The sequence below is a fragment of the Mastigoproctus giganteus genome, chromosome 10, assembly GCF_048544385.1.
Source record: "Mastigoproctus giganteus isolate SK-2022 chromosome 10, ASM4854438v1, whole genome shotgun sequence".
In the NCBI taxonomy this organism is placed as follows: Eukaryota; Metazoa; Arthropoda; class Arachnida; order Uropygi; family Thelyphonidae; genus Mastigoproctus; species Mastigoproctus giganteus.
This window is the reverse complement of record NC_143584.1, coordinates 120,858,138-120,878,873: the sequence shown is the minus strand read 5'-3', so window position 1 is coordinate 120,878,873 and position 20,736 is coordinate 120,858,138. Positions and strand designations below refer to the sequence as shown.

General features: G+C 35.5%; 1 protein-coding gene across 1 annotated transcript in view; it reads right to left on the bottom strand.

Annotated features, from left to right (window-relative positions):
• LOC150079257 (dnaJ homolog subfamily C member 11) overlaps positions 1-20,736 on the bottom strand; it is a 247,344-nt gene that overhangs the window by 92,973 nt on the left and 133,635 nt on the right. Inside the window, exon 9 of the mRNA XM_090384090.1 lies at positions 16,160-16,284. Coding sequence (XP_090240216.1) covers positions 16,160-16,284 — 125 coding nt within the window. The remainder of the gene's footprint in view (positions 1-16,159; positions 16,285-20,736) is intronic.

Genomic DNA, 20,736 nt, shown 5'->3' with positions numbered 1-20,736 from the left:
ACGAGCCCTCATTTTACTAAAGCACATTTCTGGAGGTCAACTAAAAACAATTTGCACTTTCCGTTTTATTGGGCGTTTCTGTTAGCGCAATCTATTATAAACGGGTAGTAAACTCAATCTTATTGCATTTGCAATAATACCAATAGCTGGAATTCTGTGAGTTTTTACATTATTATGGTGAAGCATGTGTCCCCTTCACTGAAATCTTCAGTCATATAAAAAATAATAAATAAATAATTGTAAGAATCTTCTCTTTTTTTCCTATTTTTTTGCTTGTTACTCCGTATCTCACATGTGCAATTTGTGCGTGCCGTGATCGTCATTATTGATTGCTTATTATTATTATTTTTTTGTTGTTTTAAATTTTACAATCCTAAAAAAAAAAAAAAAATTGAGTGAAAACAAATTTACGTAAATCCGTAGTTAGTTACGTAAATCCATAGTTACTGTATCATTTTTTGATACAGTAAGTCGGGGACTTACTGTATCAAAAAATGTTCAGCAACCTAAACATTTATGTTTAGGTTGCTGAACATTAGGCTGCATAAAAAATATGGCGATAGATAAAAAACTTACCACGTACTACTAGCGTGTCCAATAAGATGCTTCTCTTTATTTTTTACAATGTCGCATATGGTTTGGTCACCAACATTATAATGGTTCATTAGAGATTTAACGGATGCACCGTTTTCAAACTTTTGAATAATATGAAGTCTTTGTTTAACTGAAAGTGCAACTCTTTTGCATTTACCCATCATTTTTGCGATTTCTAAACAAAAAAAAAAAATATATATATATATATATTTACTATAAAAAAATTTCAACATCCCTGACATAAATAGCGAAACAAAATTTGTCCTTTTGCGGTGCGACAGAACACAACAATCGACGCAATGTACTAAAACAAACTAAACATGTGGTCGCTTTTTTTTTTTTTGAGCGACAGGTGCAAAGACAGGTTACAAGATAATAGGCACATTAATCGCCCAATGACGACTTATAATGCCACTTCTTGTCGCTTATTTACGACTTGCAAAAAAATCTGTTAGGTATTCTAGTTATTACTTGAATTTTATGATTTCTGGTTGATTTTTAAAAAAATTTTTTTTTTTTAATTTGGAGTCTTGAAGTGTCCCGGTAAATCGAGAGTCTGCTGTATATACAATATATATAGTGGTGTAATTGCAGATTTCAGGGTACAATATTGGGAATAAATATTTAAATTAAATCATATTTTCTAGTTCAGACTGCTTTTTCTATAAAATTTGATAAAATTTGGATAATTTTGAATTTGGCTATTTGCTAATTTTTGATAGGGTTTTTTTTTTTTTTTTTTTTAATGCATGGATTTATTTTGCATTAAAAAAATTTGTGCAAATTTGTAACTATCTAATACATTGTGACAAAATAGTCCTATGGACATTTTCAGGTGCGATCTTTTGCAGTGCGACTTCTTCAGTCATAATCTATTTATTACATAAATTCACAGCCAATTTATGTAATAAATTGTCTGTGAATTTGTCATCTTCTTGGGTAACTTCTAAGTCCAGGAAAGTAAAAGTGTCAGTATTTTCAATAGTTTTCTTTAATATGAGTTCTGTGGGGTAAATTACTTCATATATTTCATTGATATTGCAGATAAAAACAACTAGATCATTCATGAATTGAAATGTAGTTAATTGAACATCATTTTCATTTGGAATTGTGTTTAGAATGTTCTTGTAACCATCAGTATTCAGTTTATTTTTTTTAATTAGTCCTGCCCTGATATCTATATAATTGTTGAAAATACACAGCTTGCAGGAGGAGTTCCACATTGTATTGTTAATCACTGCGATGTCCATACTCTATATATACTGCTGCCAGGACTTGTTTAAGCCTTACAAGAGTGGAGTCAAGGTAAAAAGATTTTGGAAGTCAAAGGTCTCAGCTCTGTAGATCTCATTGTGAGAATTTATGTATCCAAAAATGGCTTTATTATTGTTTATAACTCATGAATTTTTCAGTTTATTTAAAACACTGCTAAGGATAACGGCAAATTTTCTGCTGGAATTGTAGCAGCAGGTATTTTTTGCTATTTGTAATAAATCTAAATCCAGCTGGTTGTTTGTGGAATTTTTCAATCATATATAGAAAGGGAAATTTTGTATTACCAATTTTTTTGTTCTAGTTTTTTGTGTAAGGCTATTAGTTTTTTTAAAATTCAATTTGTGCTCATTGCAACTTTGGTGTACATATCACTCTGGCTAATTTCTTCCAGGAGTATATCAAAATAGATTTTTTTTCCAAAAGATGGCAAAGTTGTTTACTGCTTTGTAAATGTTGATTACTATGATATTATATTGCAAATCTTTAATTTCATTCCAGAGGATGCTAAATTTAATGCCATTTTCCCTATTTGATTTATTGTGATTCACATTTGGTATGCTTCAAATGGAGTATTGCATTGCACACAAGTTTAAAACAAAAATATATGGTGTTCAGTATTATTTCCTTCTGGCTGCATGTTCATCAAATTTAAAACAAGGTTGAAATTTAAACCCATTATTCATAAATTTTCTAAGTTCAAATCCTTTTATGTTTAGGTTGCCAGTGATGATATGCCCAAGGAGGGATCCATGAGACTGACAAATTCAGGGTTGATCTTCCTCTTTTAGTTGCTAAGGTTTTATAACTGCAGATCATTATGTGTAATGGGGGGACAAAACCTACATTTAAAGTTACAGTTTAATTTTCCCAGTATTAGATGTTTAGTATGATTTTTAAAATGATATTTTATTCCATATCAGTTAATACAATCCATAAAATACACACAAGCACACACACATTTTTTTTTTTTTTTTTTTTTAGTAACAATAAAATTTAATACAAACATAATTAATACAAAATTTTGTGAGTGGAGATGTTGGCAAGTGATAATTTAAATATTAAAGCAAGTATATAGGAATGAGGTTATGCATACCTGCTGACCTTTAGAAATTGGAAAATTTTTAACACAGATCAGCTTTCACCCAAAAGAAACCTGAAAGTGTGATTCACAAAGAGTGCATTTTAATAATAATTGTGATATGTTGTTGTTGTTATTTGGTTTTTAGGGGCATTAGCAACTAAGGCCATATTGCTCCGGGGATATGCGGTGGTCATTCCCTGACCTTTCCGCATCCTCCGTATTTGGTGGGCACGGACTTGAACCCCAGTCTAATCAAGAGGCGTGTGCTACGCACTGCTGCTCCTGCCCACCTGGCTAAGAAGGCACCGATTATGATATAAGCTTTAGTGTAAGTGAGACCTAATCATCAGGTTGCATTAATCACATAAATAGAGAAAATTAAAAGCAACTGGAAATACATATAATTTAATTGCTGCTACTTACCTGTAGTATTTTAGGATGATAAAATTAAATCCATAAATTTAATTTTATCAACATAAAATACTACAAGATAGGTAGCAGCAATTAAATTACTTAACATTATTATAACTTATCTAAACACTAATGACATACATACAAATACATATTCATGCACTACTTCAGTTTAATCCTTTCCAGGAGTAAGTTTCCCAATATTATAATAAAAATAAGACAAACAGGCAGTAATCCCAAGTATGTCTTTTCATGAAATTTTAAAGATTTTTATAAAAAATAAAAACTGTATCAATAAATCCTTTTAACTATTAAGCTGTTCTTATTTTGACTTGATAACCTAGTGTGAAATTACTATCAAACTCAAAAGTAACTGGTTTGAAAATACCACGTGGCCATTTTAAAATCAGAAGGTTCTTTTTCTCAGTTCACTATCTTTTAAGTCATCATTATTTTATTTTATTTTTTTGATGCAATAATATCCTCCACATCTATTTATGTACAATTTTATTCAATTTCATCAATTTCTGGATTTGAATTTCAGAGAATTTCTTTAATTTCGCTTGTGGAAACCTACATCATCTCAAATTTTAAATAACAGTAAAATAAGGATAACAGGCATGCACTCCTACCTTAATTGTTAAAGCTATTTTTATGCTGTTATCTATTAATTATTTACTATTACTTTAAAATGCAAATAACAGATAGCAGAACATACAGCAGATTATATATATATATATATATATTTTTTTTTTTTTTTCCCTCTCCTCACGAAAATATATGCAATGCCTCTACAAGCCTGATGATTAAAAATAAGACAAATTATTGCAGAGAAATAGGATGCAATAACTTTCCTACATCCAAAGGTACAGAAAGGAAAATACAGGACATACCGATACTGAACACAGGCAATAAAAAATTAAAAAAAAAGACACCCAACAGGCAGACACATAAGACATTGTATATGGAAAACAAGAAATACAGGACAAGTAGAAGCACTGAATATAGCAAACTACTTGTTGTATACAAATTAGCTGCTATTAAATATTAAATCAGTGACTATTATTGTTAATGGTAATAACTCACTTCTTTTTCAGGCGCCTCCGTAGCCAGGTGGGAAGGAGCAGCAGTGCGTGGCACACTTGATTAGACCGGGGTTCGAGCCCATCACCACCAAATACGGGGGATGCGGAAAGGTCAGGGAATGACCACCGCATATCCCAGAGCAATATGGCCTTAGCTGCTAATGCTCATAAAAACCAAATAACTAACTTCTTTTCCATAAGAAATAAATAACATCACATTTACAACAAATTTCTGTCCTTCACTAAAGCAGAGGGACGAATAAATACCTGTATGGATATCCAGTTTGCATGCCAAGAAGGTGATCAATAACTATAAAACCACAACATTAAAAATCTGTTTTGATGTGGAAGGGCACACAACTGCATTACATCTTAAAAATATTTTCATTAAACAGTTATAACATTTTACACAAAGGAAATACTGCCCAGCAGAGTAAAAGAAAAGGCACAGACATTATTTCTTATATATTATAATACTGAACAACAAGGATTTTGTTTCATTTATATTTGTACAATCTAGATTCTTCTAAATTTAATGGTGTTGATTACAAAAATGATAATATTTTTGAAGAAGTCTATTTTCCATTTTCCAAAAAAATTATTTATTTTGATAGAAAAACAATTTTTTGCATCATGTTTATATGAATAAAATATCTTTTTGGTATAATTGTCATTTATAAAGTGCATCTGAAATTTCATGAAGTGCATTTAAAACCATCCCAAGCTAATTTTTCATTCTGGTTCAACTTGTCATGAAAGGCAACTGCGCTTCAACAATTCTTGAATCTGAGGTACAATGAAAACACTCTTTAATTTTGGTATCACTTATTCCTGGAAATTTTTTTTTCAAATAAAGAAATCTGCTTCCTTTGTTAATCACCTTAACAATATTTTTCATAACATCTAATTTAATTTATAGAGGGTAGTAAATAAATACTTTTTAGTTCTAATAATAGCTGATGTTTAATATATTTTTCTCTCCTGGTGTCAAATACTGTGGAACTGATCATGATTTAACCACATACTGTGATATTTTAGCTCCTTTGCATAGAAGCCAACAATAATTTCATATCCAGTTCATATACAATGTTAAACAATAATTATGAACCCTTCATCATCTGTTCTAATAATATTTTGCATAATTAAATTTTCAGTAAAAATTTGATATTGTATAACTTTCATATGTTACAGCATGCCTGACTGGAGAAGAATATTCATTTTGATTATGTTGTTGTTGTTTTGTTTGTTTGATTTATTGGTGTAAGGGCTACTAAGGCACCTATTTCAATCTTATTTGGTACATGATTGTTATATTAAATAAAAGGATTCAGATCAGGTGATATTTTTGTTTATCATTTTGAGGAAGGTAAAAACATCATTAATATCTTGTCGGTCTCCGAGAATCTGTTGTAAAGTAAGTTTATTAGAAGAATATAGATGTGAAGAGAAAGCTGTTTTTCGTTCTCTCAGATATAATGGGCATTCAATGATCAAGTGGTTTACTGTGAGTTGAGTTTGATAGTTGCTGCATAGTTGAGGGTCATCCTGAGTGAGTAAATAACTATGAGTTAGGTGAGTATGTCCTATTTGAATTCTAGCAAGTACTACTTCTTCCTTTCTATTGCCTCTTAGGCTTGATAGCCACTTCTTGTGATCGTTTTTAATCTGAAAAAGCTTATTGCTTTTTTTCTCCCTGCCAAATGGATAGCCATTTTTTTCTAATATTGTTATGTATAATGCGTTTTAAATCTGTGTAAGGTATCTGCATGTCTGATTTTATGTGACTGGCATTCTTGACTGCAAGATCCGCTTGTTCGTTTCCTCTGATTCCAGAGTGCCCAGGTATCCAACAGAAAATTAATTTTTGCCTGTTTGCAAGAAGCTGCACTAACTTGGTTTGAATTTGTTGTAGAAATGGATGACTGGAAGGAAATTTACACTGAAGAGCAGATACAGCGCTTAAGGAATCGGTGTAGATAATAGTTTGAGGACATAATGACTGTTTTACATTGTCTAGAGCCATCAGGATAGCATACAGTTCTGCGGTGTAAATACTGTACTCCAAAGGGAGCTGCTGGGATATTGTAATGTTTGGTAGAACTGCAGCTGATCCAACTTTACTATCTGTCTTGGAACCATCAGTGTAAATTTGGGTAAAACTAGAGAACTGAAAAGAGTGAGTTGCATGGATCTGCTGAATACTGCAATCTGGAAGGGCATTCTTCCCCCATTGTTGGAAATGTTGGTCAACATTGGTCAATATCTAGAATTATATCATTCATATTTAGTTCCCAGCACGTGGTTATGCTTTGTAATCTAATGCCACATGGTTTATTCTGCAAAGGTTTATTTTGGTACAAATTATGCCATTTTGGGATGAATAAATACTGCTTTATAGGATGATGTGGGAAACTTCTGATTTTAGCTGCATAACTTAATAACAGAGCTTGCCGACAAAGAAATAGGGGTGGTTCGTGTGCTTCCGTATAGAGACTCTGAACTGGCGATGTACGAAAAGCTCCCAGTGCAATTCGGAGAGCATTGTGATGTACTGGGTCGAGCCATTTTAATACACTTTCTTTAGCTGAGGCATATGCAGGTGACCCATAGTCTAGTTTGGATCTTTTGAGCGACCGGTATAAGTGCAGCAGCATGTACCGATCTGCACCCCATGACATAGCGGAAATTGCCCTGAGGAGATTCAGCTTCTTTAGACAGGTTGTATGAATATGCTTAATATGCTCTAAGAAACTAAGTTTTTTATCCAGAATTAGTCCAAGAAAGCTAATACTCTGTTGAAAAGAAATTGGATAAGAATCAAGATGTAAATCGGGATCTGGATGTAAATTCCGTTTATGGCAAATATGAATTGCTGTTGTTTTTTTTGTTTTGAAAGTCTGTATCCATTATTTTTGGCCCACTGAACAAGCTTGTTAATTGTACCTTGAAGCTGCCTTTCAATGAAACGCATGTTTTGTGAGTGGCTTGAGATTGCCAGATCGTCGGCATACAGATAAGTTTCGACTGTGTCGGGAATACATTTGGTAATGGAATTAATCCTGAGAGAGAAGAGCGTGGCACTAAGCACAGAACCCTGAGGGACCCCCTCTTCTTGCACAAATGTTTGCGAGAGAGCAGAGTGAAATCGTACCTGAAAGGTCCTATTGCTCAAAACGTTCTGAATAAATTTTGGAAGATGACCACGAAGACCGGATTCATAGAGATCGTGAAGAATTCCATACCGTCAGGTTGTATCAAAAGCTTTTTTGATGTCAAGACATATCATCACTAGGTGTTCGTTCCTGAGAAATGCATTTCGGATGTTTCGTTCAGCTTTGACCATAAGGTCAAGTGTTGATCTAGTTCTTCGAAATCCATATTGATTTTGACTTAGAATGCATTCAGTCTCTAGGAACCATGTCAATCTGGCATTAATTATTATTTCTAATGCTTTTCCTATACAACTAGTTAACGCTATCGGTCGGTAATTTGCTTGATCTGAATGGTCCTTTCCTGGTTTTGGGAAAGCTAATACAATAGAATGACGCCAACTGGTAGGGTAGTAGTCTTCGCCAAAGATTCTATTATACAGTTTTAGCAGAGCAGAAAGGGATTCTTCACTCAAATGATATATCATTTGAGTGAAGTACACTCCATCAGGGCCAGCAGCACTATTTTTGGATCTTGCAAGTGCACTACGTAACTCTGCCATGGTAAGGGGTACATTATATGGATGCTGTCGTGAAGTACTGAAATTGAGATTATATTTTTCTGCTTGTACTTTATGTGCCTGGAAACTTGGCTCAAAAGCGGTTACAGCAGAGATTTTTTCGAAGGTTTCACCTAATGTATTAGAAATATCGGGAGGATTGCAGATTTCTTTGCCTTTTAGAAATATTATCGGAGTGGTTATAGGTGGATATTTTCCATTAATTCTTCGAACTTTAGTCCAAACGGTTCTGATATTTGTGGTTCTGTTTATAGAGGAGGCATATTTGGACCATGTCTCTTTTTTGCTTATTCGTTTATGTGATGAGATTTAGCTCTAGCTTTCTTGAACTGTATGAGATTAACTGTGGTTGGGTATTTACGTAATAAGTTCCAGTATCTATTCTTCTCTTTTTTGGCATTGCTACAGGCTTCATTCCACCATACTTTTGTGGGAGCGAGTTTTCATGGATGATCTGGGTATACTGGTTTCTGCAGCTGCTATCATTTGCTGAGTTATGTAAGTTACGGCAGAGTCAATGGTGAGGGTCTCAATAGTCTGAATATCTAGATGTGCCAGCTCTTGATATTTCTTCCAGTTAGCTTTGTCGAATTTCCAAACAGTTTTTATCTCAGTTTGAGGAGGAGAGTTAGCCGATAGTGTGCATACTACTGGAAAGTGGTCACTATTTCGCAGGTTATCAGTAACCGTCCAATCAATAAGAGGAAGGAGGTTTGGCGAGCATATTGAAAGATCAATTGCAGAAGTTGACCTTGAGGAAAGATGCACGTACGTGTGAGTCCCATTGTTTAATAATGTTAAGTTGTGCCTTTCAAGAAATTTTTCAAGTAACTGACCTCTCTTATCAAGGTGCGAGGAACCCCATAGGGAGTGATGCCCATTCCAGTCACCCAAGATACAGAAAGGTGGTGGCAGCTGGGTAACTAAATCATTCAAATCTGCTAGAGAGTATGAATAGTTTGGCGAAAGGTATATGGAAACAACTGTTACCGCTATCTTAACCATAACTCTAACAGTGATTGCTTCTAAAGTTGTTCGCAGTGGGACTGGTCTGAAAGGAGTTCTGGAGTTTACTAGCAATGCTACACCTCCATGTGATGTATTAGAGTCGTTCCTATTCTTTCTAAGCATTATATGATGTTTTATGCTCATAGTTATTTTAGGGGTCAGGTTTGTTTCCTGTAGACAAAGAACAGCAGGCTTATATTTGGTAATTAAGTCATAAACATCGTCTATGTTAGCTCGGAGTCCGCGACAATTCCATTGAATGATTCTATGCATTATTGAGGATTATCGGGTGTGTCTGCTTGCTTACGGGATGTGGTCTGTTTGCACCTGTCTAGTCTTTTTTCCCTTTTTGGGAAATTTGGTCTAGTAACGTCCATGTCCTCCTCTTCTGCATGAAGTTCAAGAAGTGGATCATCTCAATGTGAATTTCTATCTATGTCCATGGTATCAGTACTGGTTTTTTGATTATTTCTTTCAGAGCTTGTTTGATTAACTGGCTGTTGTACAGAATTTTTATCTGGCGGTATTGTCAATGGTGTGTTTACCGAATGAGTTGATTGCTGTTGGGTAGGCTGTTCTTTTAGTGTAGAGAGAATTGACCTTGCCCAATCAGAAATTGAAATGCTTGGCGGAACTGAACAATCTGTTTGTACTGTTATGGATCGTTGCTTTTTTACAACTGAAGAATAAGATGGCAATTTATTTGAAATTAAAAACAATGTCTTTTTGCTTCTTGGTATGGCACCTTGTGTTCCACTTTGTACTTTTGTATATTCTTTTCAGTCTGCCACTGGATGCACTCCTTTGAAAATGCTGAATGATTCCCCTTACAGTTTGGGCAGCTTTGTATTTCAGTGGGGCAGTCTGTGTGAACATGCTCTTTTGAACCACAGGAGGCACAGGTGATTACACCCCTGCAGACTGCTTGTGAGTGTCCAAATTTTTGGCATTTAAAACACCGGACTGGGTTTGGAATATAAGGTCGAATTTTGCACCTTAAATATCCAGCTTTAACAGTTGTTGGTAAAATTGGTGTTTTAAATGTAAGAATGACCGTTCGGGTAGGAGTAAGAACCCCATCTTTCTTAATGACTATCCTTTTGGCATTTATTACATTTTGATCGCCTAATTCCTGAACGATTTCCTCCTCAGATACATTAAGGAGATCCCACTCGGCTATTACCCCTTTAAAGGAGTTTAAGGTGGCATGCGGGGTAACCTTTGTGGGAATTCCACCAAAAGTCAATATTTTTAATAGTTTTTCCGAGTGCTTATTCTCGTTCATCTCCACTAGAAGGTCTCTGGATTTTAATCTTCGAACCATTTTTGGTGGGCCCGCCACATTTTCAAGACATTTCTGTATTAAGAATGGGGAGAGCTTACTCAAAGGATTATCAGTCAAAGAATGCAGTATCAAAAAAAGAGGAGCAGGGGTTTCTGTTCCTTCTTTTTTCTGCCGTTTTGCATTACCTGCATTTAAGTCTTCTCTGTTTGAGAGATCTGGATCATGAGATCCATAAGTGGCATGTCTATTTATGTCCATCTTTGCTCCTTTTTGCCCCGGGAGAGTGTTTTTCTTCTCCCAGGTTACCAGCCCTGCCACGTGGAGGCAGGAGCGGTGCCACCAGTGACCAAGCGGTTTAGAGATTTAGTTAGGTTAGTACGGATTATATATATATACACAAGGAAAGAAAGGTGTATTTCCTTTCTGGATTCTACTTCAAAGCTTTTAAGTAAAGAATCACTTATGAAAAACAAGAAGAATAGAGACACTGGAAAATAAATATAACTAATCCGCTGAGAAAGAACGTTATGTATCGCACAAAATATCGCTTGGCACTCGGGGCCATTTTCATTATGTAGTAGAACTGCTTTTGAAATGAACTTTGATGAATCAATGATCAGTCACCATCTTGGGAGTTCTGTTTACATTTTAATGCCATTAGCAACTTTACTGCACAAACTAATTTTTTTTTTTCTTATAGAAAATAATATACTGAAATTTTCATTTTAGTAAAAAAAAAAATAAAAATAAAAACAGAAATCCTTGTTTTCTTTTGTGAGCAAATTCCCTCCTTGTAAACTGGAGCTTAGCTAGGATTCAGCTTGGTTTTTAGACAACCATAAATTTATTTTCAATCATTTAGGTCTAACAGTGATCAAATAAGATTTTTTGGATACAGGAGATTGGTATTCCCTATCTAGTTTATTCACATGCAGTGTTTTATCCTCAAAAATCTTGCTTTGTAATATCCATTATTTAGGAGGTGTGGGAACACTAACATTTCACTATGTAGTACTAATTGCACAGCAGCTAGTATGCTATGTTGGAGAATGTTATGCACTTTTACTTTTTGAAGAAGTCTTTTACATTAATAAGACAAAAGCAGCAATGCATAATGTGATTTTTTTTTGTTTTCTCTCCAATACCACTGGAACAGCAAGTGACATTGATTTTCATGTTCCTTTCAGTAAAGCTGGTTAACAGAGCAATTAACATAACAAATATTAGTATTAGTACTTTTATTTAAATCTTGAGCATTGAATCAAAAATAAAGCTCATAAGTTTTTTAAATTAAAATAGTGATATGTCCTACTTCTGATTTCATTGCAAACTCCATGAGGCAAAAAAGAATTTTAAGCTTTTTTTTCACACAATTACAAAGTGTTTAAAATAAAAAAAAAAATTAATAACTAAATTGTTCATTAATCTAGTACAAAGCCAACTGATTACAGGATACAAAATATTTACAATCAAATTCACAAGTGCTCGTGGTATGTACATCATGTTTCGTAGGTTGTTAAGTTCAAATTAAAGATGGCATCATCTAACAACCATTATCAACACATTTTGCTATAGTGTTCTTTTAAAATATAATAACTTAATCAAATAAATTATACAGTCAATTCTTTAAAATCTTGAACCCTTACAGACTGAGAGGTGCCAGATTTTAAAATTTTCTGGATTTAGAGAGAGAGAGAGAGAGAGAGAGAGAGAGAGTGAGAGAGAGAGAGAGAGAGAGAGAGAGAGAGAGAGAGAGAGAGGAGAGAGATGTATACACACACTTAGTGGGTTGAGCAGTTGCAGGAGAACATTTCAATTAATATTAAGCACAAACAACTAAACTTATTTATGTCTGTAAACAGTCATAATTATTTTGTCCTTTCATCTGTTTTTGTAGCTAGCAGGAATTAAACTGCATGGATAATGGAATAATCTTATTTCTCACAGCAGAACAAACTTGCCTTTGCAATGAGTTTCCATGGTATTGCACTACATTCAACATACAGCTTTAACTATATTTCAACTTGAAAACTAATTTCATTCACCATATGGAAGCTCACAAACAACTTCTTTACAACTTGTCTATGTGTTGCCACTTAGAGATAACCTGCTATTTAATGAGCCAGTTAATCTTGAAACAGGATGTCACAGCAGTCTCATATTTTAAACAAATGGTCAATCAACCTCTTAAGAAAACCATCTGTCTGAAAGCAATGCCATGCCAGGGAAACTTGTTACAAAGACACGTTTGTTCTGCTGGTGAGAATTAAAACCCCTGCATTATCTATGCAGTTTAAATCCCTGCTAGGCTGAAAAAACAGATAAAGAAGAAGATAGTCCTGCAAGCATCTTATAAAGAGAGAAACACCAAATTTTTGCATAGAATTCTGAAAGAATAATGCATCTGTTAATAAGAGTGCCAGATTGTTTCCTTTATATTTCTTGATTGTAAAATGTTGATTTTTTTTTTTTTTTTTTTTTTTTTGGTAAAAATGAGGTAAAATGTGCCAGGTTTTACAGAGTTTACTGTAATTACAAATGATCGTACATTGCTTTTCCACTGTATGTCTGCTTTTTTTTTTATATAACACATGGTTGTCTAGGGTGTTTGATATGCTCAGCATTAAAAACATGCAATGTAGTTGCATATCAATATTTTTCATTATTGAATGGAAAGTAATCATATGCAATTATTTTTTTTATCTTGACTGATAATATTACATAGTGTTTTTCTAAATGTGTTATAGTGTTTTTCTAAAGAGAAAAACACTTACTGCAGATATTTTGGGATACATCACAATTTCAGCAGGTCACCTTTGTATGTAAAAACCACAGGTGAGCTTGACCTTTGAAGGCTGCTACTACTCCTAAAATTATTTCACTGCCACTTAACTTCCTTCCACGGTGTTTGAGGAAGGTAGTAAAAAAGCTGTGGCTTCATTGGATGCTGACGGTTTTTTGGCATGAAAATTACAAAACAACATCCCTTGAAACTGCTTCTTATAGTGCCATCCATGTAATATGAATGGTGGCAATTACATCAACTTAATATAATAAATGATACAGTAAAAGATCTAAGATACAAGGGACAGCCCATTGGTAATGCCCCTTGGGTGAAAATATTTGTTATCGAGTTGGCATCATAAGGTCTTATATATGAGGGGCATTCAATAAATTATCTATCTACCTATGAAGGAAATGAGATAGAGGCAAAAATCTTTTATTTTTTATTTTTCAATATAACTCCCCTGATCTGCAATACACTTGTTCCATTTTGTTGGCAATGAGGAAATACCAGACAAATAAAATTCTTTGCCCTGTCCATCAAAGAATGTAGAAACAACAGACTTCAGTTCATTATCATCAACAAAGCAACATCCACATGTTTTCTTGAGGTGTTGAAACAGGAAACAGTCACTGAGGGTCAGATCTGGGCTGTAAGGTGGATGGGTAAGTTCTGTAAAGTCACAGTCTCTCAAAGCAGCAACAGCATGTGACATGTGCACTGGCTGGTGCATTGTGCTGAAGAAGCAGCACACCTCTGGAAAATTTTCCACGGCATTTTTTCTTTATGACATCCCTTGGGTTGTACAGTAGGGATGTATATGACTCCCCAGTGACTGTCTGCTTGTGTTCCAAGTAGTGAATGTACAAAATTCCCTCAGCATCCCAAACAATGGTGGCCATAATCCTGCCAGCTAAAGGTTGTGCCCGAAATTTTTTGGTTGGGGGAGAACCCTTGTGCTTCCATTGCACTGATTCTTGCTTGGTCTCAGGATTCCAGTGACCCATAACAATTCTGGAGATGAAAATTTCCAGATCCCTTCCATAAAGCTCTAAATTCCCCTCACAACACCGTACTATGAATTGCTTCTGCACAGGGGTCAGAAATCTGGGGAACCACCCTGCACTGACCTTAGTCATCGCCAAATGTTCACGGAGGATGGTTATAACTGTTCCCCCAGATATGTCACATTCTCCAGAGATTTGGGACACCTTTAAACGTCTGTCATTCAGCACAAGGGTTTCCACAGCTTGGCACATTTGTGGAGTGGTTGCTGACACAGTCCTTCCTGGACATGGATCATCTTTGATGGACTCTCTATCCCACTTGAATTGTTTTGACCAGAATTGGTACTGTGAAGGTGCACTGTTGCCATACACACACATCCACCATCCTTTCATGAATGGCCTTTGCCCCATTTCCTTCTTTGGTGAGAAACTTGATGAATGAATCATGCTCTAATTTCAGAAAATCCATAATTTGATACAGGTGTCTTCCTTCTTTCTGTTACAGTAGCACAACCTAAAAACACAGTGGGACCAAAATTAGTATGATTCAAGCTAAGATATACAGGAACTTGATAAATCATGAATCATTGAAATATAACTATGGGAAGTACCTTAGGTAGATAATTTATTGAATGCCCCTTGTATTGCTAGTATAGATATTAAGACATAAATATGCTAAAATAAAACTTGCTGTCTGTTTCTACCTATTTCCAAGTCAGTTATAAGACTTCCCTTTCAAGTTGAGTGAAAACTCAGCTTCCTGGATTCATGAAAAATTGAGGAAAGTACACCAACAAGGCACTATTGATACAAGCAATGTTCAAAGATGACTTACATGTTTTAAGGGAGGGGACAGTCACTAACATTTATGACCAGCCAAAAGCAGAAGACCAAGTCTATGTGCACTGAAGAAATGCTAAGATTTTAGATGACATAATTGAAAAATCTCAGGGCAATGGCCACATATGCAATGGTACATACCTTATGGAACAACCCATGTTAATATACTTCTCTTGAAACACCCACTACAGTGTTCAAAGAGAAGTACATTAGCAAGAATTTTAAGTATAAATTTAAAATTAACAAGTTTAAAGAAAAGTGCATTAACCATTTTAGATACATTAGATTATAGGAAATATGATGCAATTGGGTAATCAAGCTGTTAACAAGAGAAATTAAATTCTCCAGGCAAGAGATCTCCTAAAACTTGTTGCAGGAGTGCAATAACTTCCAAAGAGATCTTTCTGAAGGTCTGATAACAGATGAGACAGGGTCTTCCATTATGACCCCATTATCAACCAAAAAACAACCAAAATTTTGCATTCTCTTTCCCAAAACACTCTGGCCATAATTTTGGATTTTTTTTTGAAAAAGCTCAGAAATAAGAAAATATAGAAAAAAAAAAATCAGACAGAAATTTTATATTGCATGTCTTAAGTGAAATAGAAATATTGTGACAAGAATTAAATATTCATTTGACGTTTTATTGTACAAGGGTTGGTCCATATCTAATGCCTCTTTGTCCTTAAATTATATAAATTTCAGCTTTGTATCTGTTGTCTTTATAATTTTATGACCAAAGAGGGATTAGTTATAGCCAACCCTTGACAATAAAATCTCAAATGAATATTTAATTCTCATCATAATATTTCTATTTCACTTAAGACATGCACATAACTTTAACCAGATGTTGTAACATTATGTATCATAAACGGAAAAACATAACACTTCAATTAACAATTACCTGATAAGTAATTCTAAAATGTTTTCATAATATTTCAAAGTAAATGGAATGTTGCTAACAAAATTACATTTTTACAAAGATAAATGATCTAACAATATTCTCCATAACAACGTATGTAAATAATTTCAATTGAAATAAAATATTTATAATTTACCTGAACTGTTCCAACAAAATGGCCTTTGCTGGTATCCCATACTATAGTACTATTCATAGATGACTGGTGGCCTGCCTTCCATGTTAGGTATCCTATTGTGTGCTTATCTAGTTGTCTTGCTAAGACTGCAGGAATGGGGGGGGGGGATAGAATATTAGTTTTAATTTAAAAGGGTCAATAGTTCAATGAATCACATTCAAATGTTTTAACAATAATTTAGTTTTATTCTGCGAAAAGATCTAAACCTCCCAAGCACTTCCTAATTCATTTCACAAATATACGTGGTCTCAATTCTAATCTCAACGATGTCCATTTTCACTTGCAGTCTGCCAAACCCCATGTACTTTTTCTGACAGAATCTCAGTTATCGGTTGATTCAGTTACTGCTCATCTCAGATGCCCAATTATTCGCTGTATGATTCCTTTCATCTCAAAGGTGGTACTTGTGCATATGTCCGTTCTGATATTCCCTGTCAGAGACTTGGCAATTTGGAATCTCCTCTCTTTGATCTTCTCTGGCTTAAAATCTCTCTACCTCATTCTGTCAAATTCATCTGTTGTCTCTACCATTCTCCCAACTCCACTAATCACTTGGAGCTCTTTGACTTCCTCTCTTTGTAACTTGATTTTCTCCAGTCCAACTTTCCTAACAGTGAGGTAATTTTCCTTGGTGATTTTAATGTTCACAACTCCAGCTGGCTTCCGTTTTCTAGTCACACTGACCCAGCTGGTCGAGATGCTGAGGCTTTTCCAATTACTAATGACCTTGCACAAATCGTTCACTTACCTACAAGAATACTGGACAATCCTAATCATACAGTCAATACGCTTGATCTTTTTCTCACAAACAACCCTTCTAAATACAAGGTCGAAGTGAGAGGTCCTTTAGGCACTTCAGATCACAACTTGGTGATTGTCTCTTCTCCAATGGAACCTTTACCTCATGCTATTCCCAACCTCGTATTGTTTGGCATTACAAGAATGCAAAATGGGATGACCTGCGAGACTTCCTTTCTTCCTTGGTCTGATTACTGTTTCAAAACTTCTGATGTCAACGTTTGCTCAGATCGTGTCAGTGAAATTATTCTTGCAGGAATGGAATCCTTTATCCCACACTCCACTTTAAAATCTCGTCCTTTATCTAAACCTTGGTTCTCCAACAAATGTGCTAAGGCTGTCCAAGAGAAGAATGTTGCATATCGTAATTGGCTTGTTTCTAATTCTTCAGTTTCATTTTCTGCCTACACCAAAGCTCGCAACAATTGTAAAGCAGTTATTAATCAGTCCAAACTAGAGTTTGAACAGGCTAAGAGTAGAAAACTTGCTTCTTGCCCTAATGGTAGCCGAGCATTCTGGTCTCTTGCCAAAGCTATTGGCCGCAACTTTTGCCCATCTCTGCTCCCACCTCTGTCCAAACTAGATGGTTCTGTTGTCACTTCAGCCAAGGATAAAGCTGACCTGCTAGCATCCCATTTTTCTTCCAGCTCATGTATTAATGATCTTGGTAAAACACCTCCCACCATTCCCAACACGCTCCATTCAATGCCTCCTGTGGTCTTCCGTCAAAAGGATATCAGAAGGATTTTGATGAAACTTGATGCTAAGAAAGCTCCAGGTCCTGATGGTATTTCTCCACTTGTTCTCAAAACCTGTGCTCCTGAACTTACTCCTATTCTTTGCCGCCTTTTTTCACTTTCTTATTCCAAAGGTGTTTTTCCTTCTGCTTGGAAATTTGCTCATATCCAGCCAGTTCCTAAAAAGGGTGACAAATCCCTCCCATCCAATTATCGTCGCATTGCAATTACTTCTACTCTTTCTAAAGTAATGGAGAAATCAATTAACCGCCAACTCTTAAACTACCTAGAAACCTTCCATCTGATCAACGATCGCCAGTATGGATTCCATTAGTGTCGATCCACTGGTGATATTCTGGCTTATGTTACCCATTTATGGACTAATTCAATGGAAAGGTTCGGTGAAACACAAGTAGTTGCTCTTGACATCTCAAAGGCTTTCGATCGTGTTTGGCATAAAAGTCTTCTAATTTCTAAGTCTTCTTCTCTGATCGCTCACTGAGGGTGATGGTAGATGGCTTTCTGTCTTCTAACTTCTCCACTAATCCCGGTGTCCCCCAAGGTTCAGTTCTTTCCCCCCACTCTTTTCCTCTTGTATATTAATGACCTTCTTCCATTGACTGGAAATCCTATCCATAGTTTTGCCGATGATAGCACATTGCATTCAACTTTCCATTTTGAGAAACCTTGTCCTGCTCAATCAGCTTCAACTTCTCGAAAATCTGCTACCAATTCCTTAAATGCCGATCTTCGGGTAATTCTCCAGTGGGGCAATGACAACTTAGTTGATTTCAACCCTTCTAAAACTCAGTCTTGTCTTATATCTCGCAAAAAGAATTCTTCTGCTCCTATGCTTATCTTTAGTGACACTCCGATTTCTAGACAAAATGATATATCTCTTTTGAGGATTACTCTGACTTCTAATCTCTCTTGGCACAAGCACATTACAAATATTGCTTCCTCTGCATCTAAAAAACTTGGTTTTCTCTTTCACTCTCGGCATTACTTTTCTTCCAAACAGCTGCTCACTCTGTATAAATCGCAAATCCACCCTGCTATGGAATATTGTTCCCACATCTGGGGTGGTGCCCCCAAAACCTCTCTCTCAGGCTTCTTGATTCCATTCAGAAGAGGGCAGTTAAGTTAATTAATGATTCATCTCTAACAGAGTCTCTCCACTCGCTTTCTCATAGACATACTGTTTCTGCTGCATGCCTCTTCTACAGATACTTCCATGGGCACTGCTCTTCTGAATTGGCTTCTATAATTCCCGCTCTCTCTTTCAAAACAGTCCGAACACGTGCCACCACCAGCGAACAACCATTTACTGTCCAACTTCAAACCCACAGAACCAACTTTTCATCTTCCTCATTTATTCATTCAACTGCCGTTTTCTGGAACAACCTTCCTTCATACGTATTTCCTGAGAATTGCAATCTACAGAAGTTCGAGTCCAATGTCAACAAATATCATCTTTCGTCTTCTCAACCTCCAACCCAAGCACGGTACTAAGTACTACAGGTTCTAATACCTCTCGTGTTTCGGGTTCACATAAAAAAAAAAATTTTTCTTTATACTTATTCATGTTATGTGCAAGAAATAAGTGTTTGAAGCTTCATCCCTACTACATAATTGTCAGCTTTTGACATTCAAAAAGCTGGAGATCAGGTAATTGTAAGTAGGAGGAAAAAGAGGAGATTTTTCGGCTTAAACCAAAAAAATAGGCCAAAAATACAAACTCCACATAGGTCAGAGAACTTACAAAATGCAGTCAAATGATGATCAAAACTAACTTTCTAGAGATGTATTTAAAATTCAGCAAGCCAATAAAGAAAAACAACAGATAGTCATATTTACACAGTGGAATACAGTGATACCTTGGATTGCGAGTAACTTGGTCTGCGAGTGTTTTGTAAGACGAGCAAAAATTTTTAATAAATTTTAACTTGATAAACGAGCGAGGTCTTGCAATACGAGTACAGTTAGTCCTCATATAACACGTGTTTACACTACACAAATTCGATCATACACGATTTATAAATATGGGAACGATATCTTATATAACATGAACCGAATTCGCTTTTGCACGATTGACCTTCGTGTTTACAAGAAATTCGATCATACACGATTTATAAATATGGGAACAATATCTTATATAACATGAACCGAATTCGCTTTTGCACGATTCACCTTTGTGTTTACAAGAAATGTCAGTTGTTGTTGTTGTTATTTGGTTTTTAGGAGCATTAGCAACTAAGGCCATATTGCTCCGGGATATGCGGTGGTCATTCCCTGACCTTTCCGCATCCTCCGTATTTGGTGGTGACGGGCTCGAACCCCGGTCTAATCAAGAAGCGTGTGCTACGCACTGCTGCTCCTTCCCACCTGGCTACGGAGGCGCCTGTGAAATGTCAGTCGAACGCAGAATCACCCCAACCGAACGTAACACGATAGGAATGAAGAGAAGATTCTGAAAATGTATTTATGTTTTTTATATCAGTGAAGGGCATTTTACCATAATAACGTAAAAACGAACACAATTCCAGTTATCAGTATAATCGCAAATGCAATTAGATCGAGTTTACTACCAGTTTATAACAGATTCCACTAGCAGGAACGCAACTGGAAATTGTTTTTATTGTTTTATGGTAGTAACCCCTAGAAATGTGCTTTAGTAAAATGTGAGGTGTTAATAGTGTATCTCTGCCTTTACGGTGTTTATTCAGTTGCTACACGCGCGCAGCTTTGTTTATGTGTATCAAGCGTGCCTCCTCATTTTGTAATAGTGCGAGCGATGAATCTGTTTAACAACAATGCAATGTCATATTTCCGTGAAATCCTCAAAAGGAGGCAAAAGCAGTGTCATTGGATAGGTTCCTTGTTAAAGTCGCACAAAAAGAAAGTCAATAGATAGCAGTGATTCCGTTAGTGACAGTGAAAGTCGTCCTACCCAATAATTAATAAATTCGATTGCTTTACGTATATTAAATTTAAATATTAAAA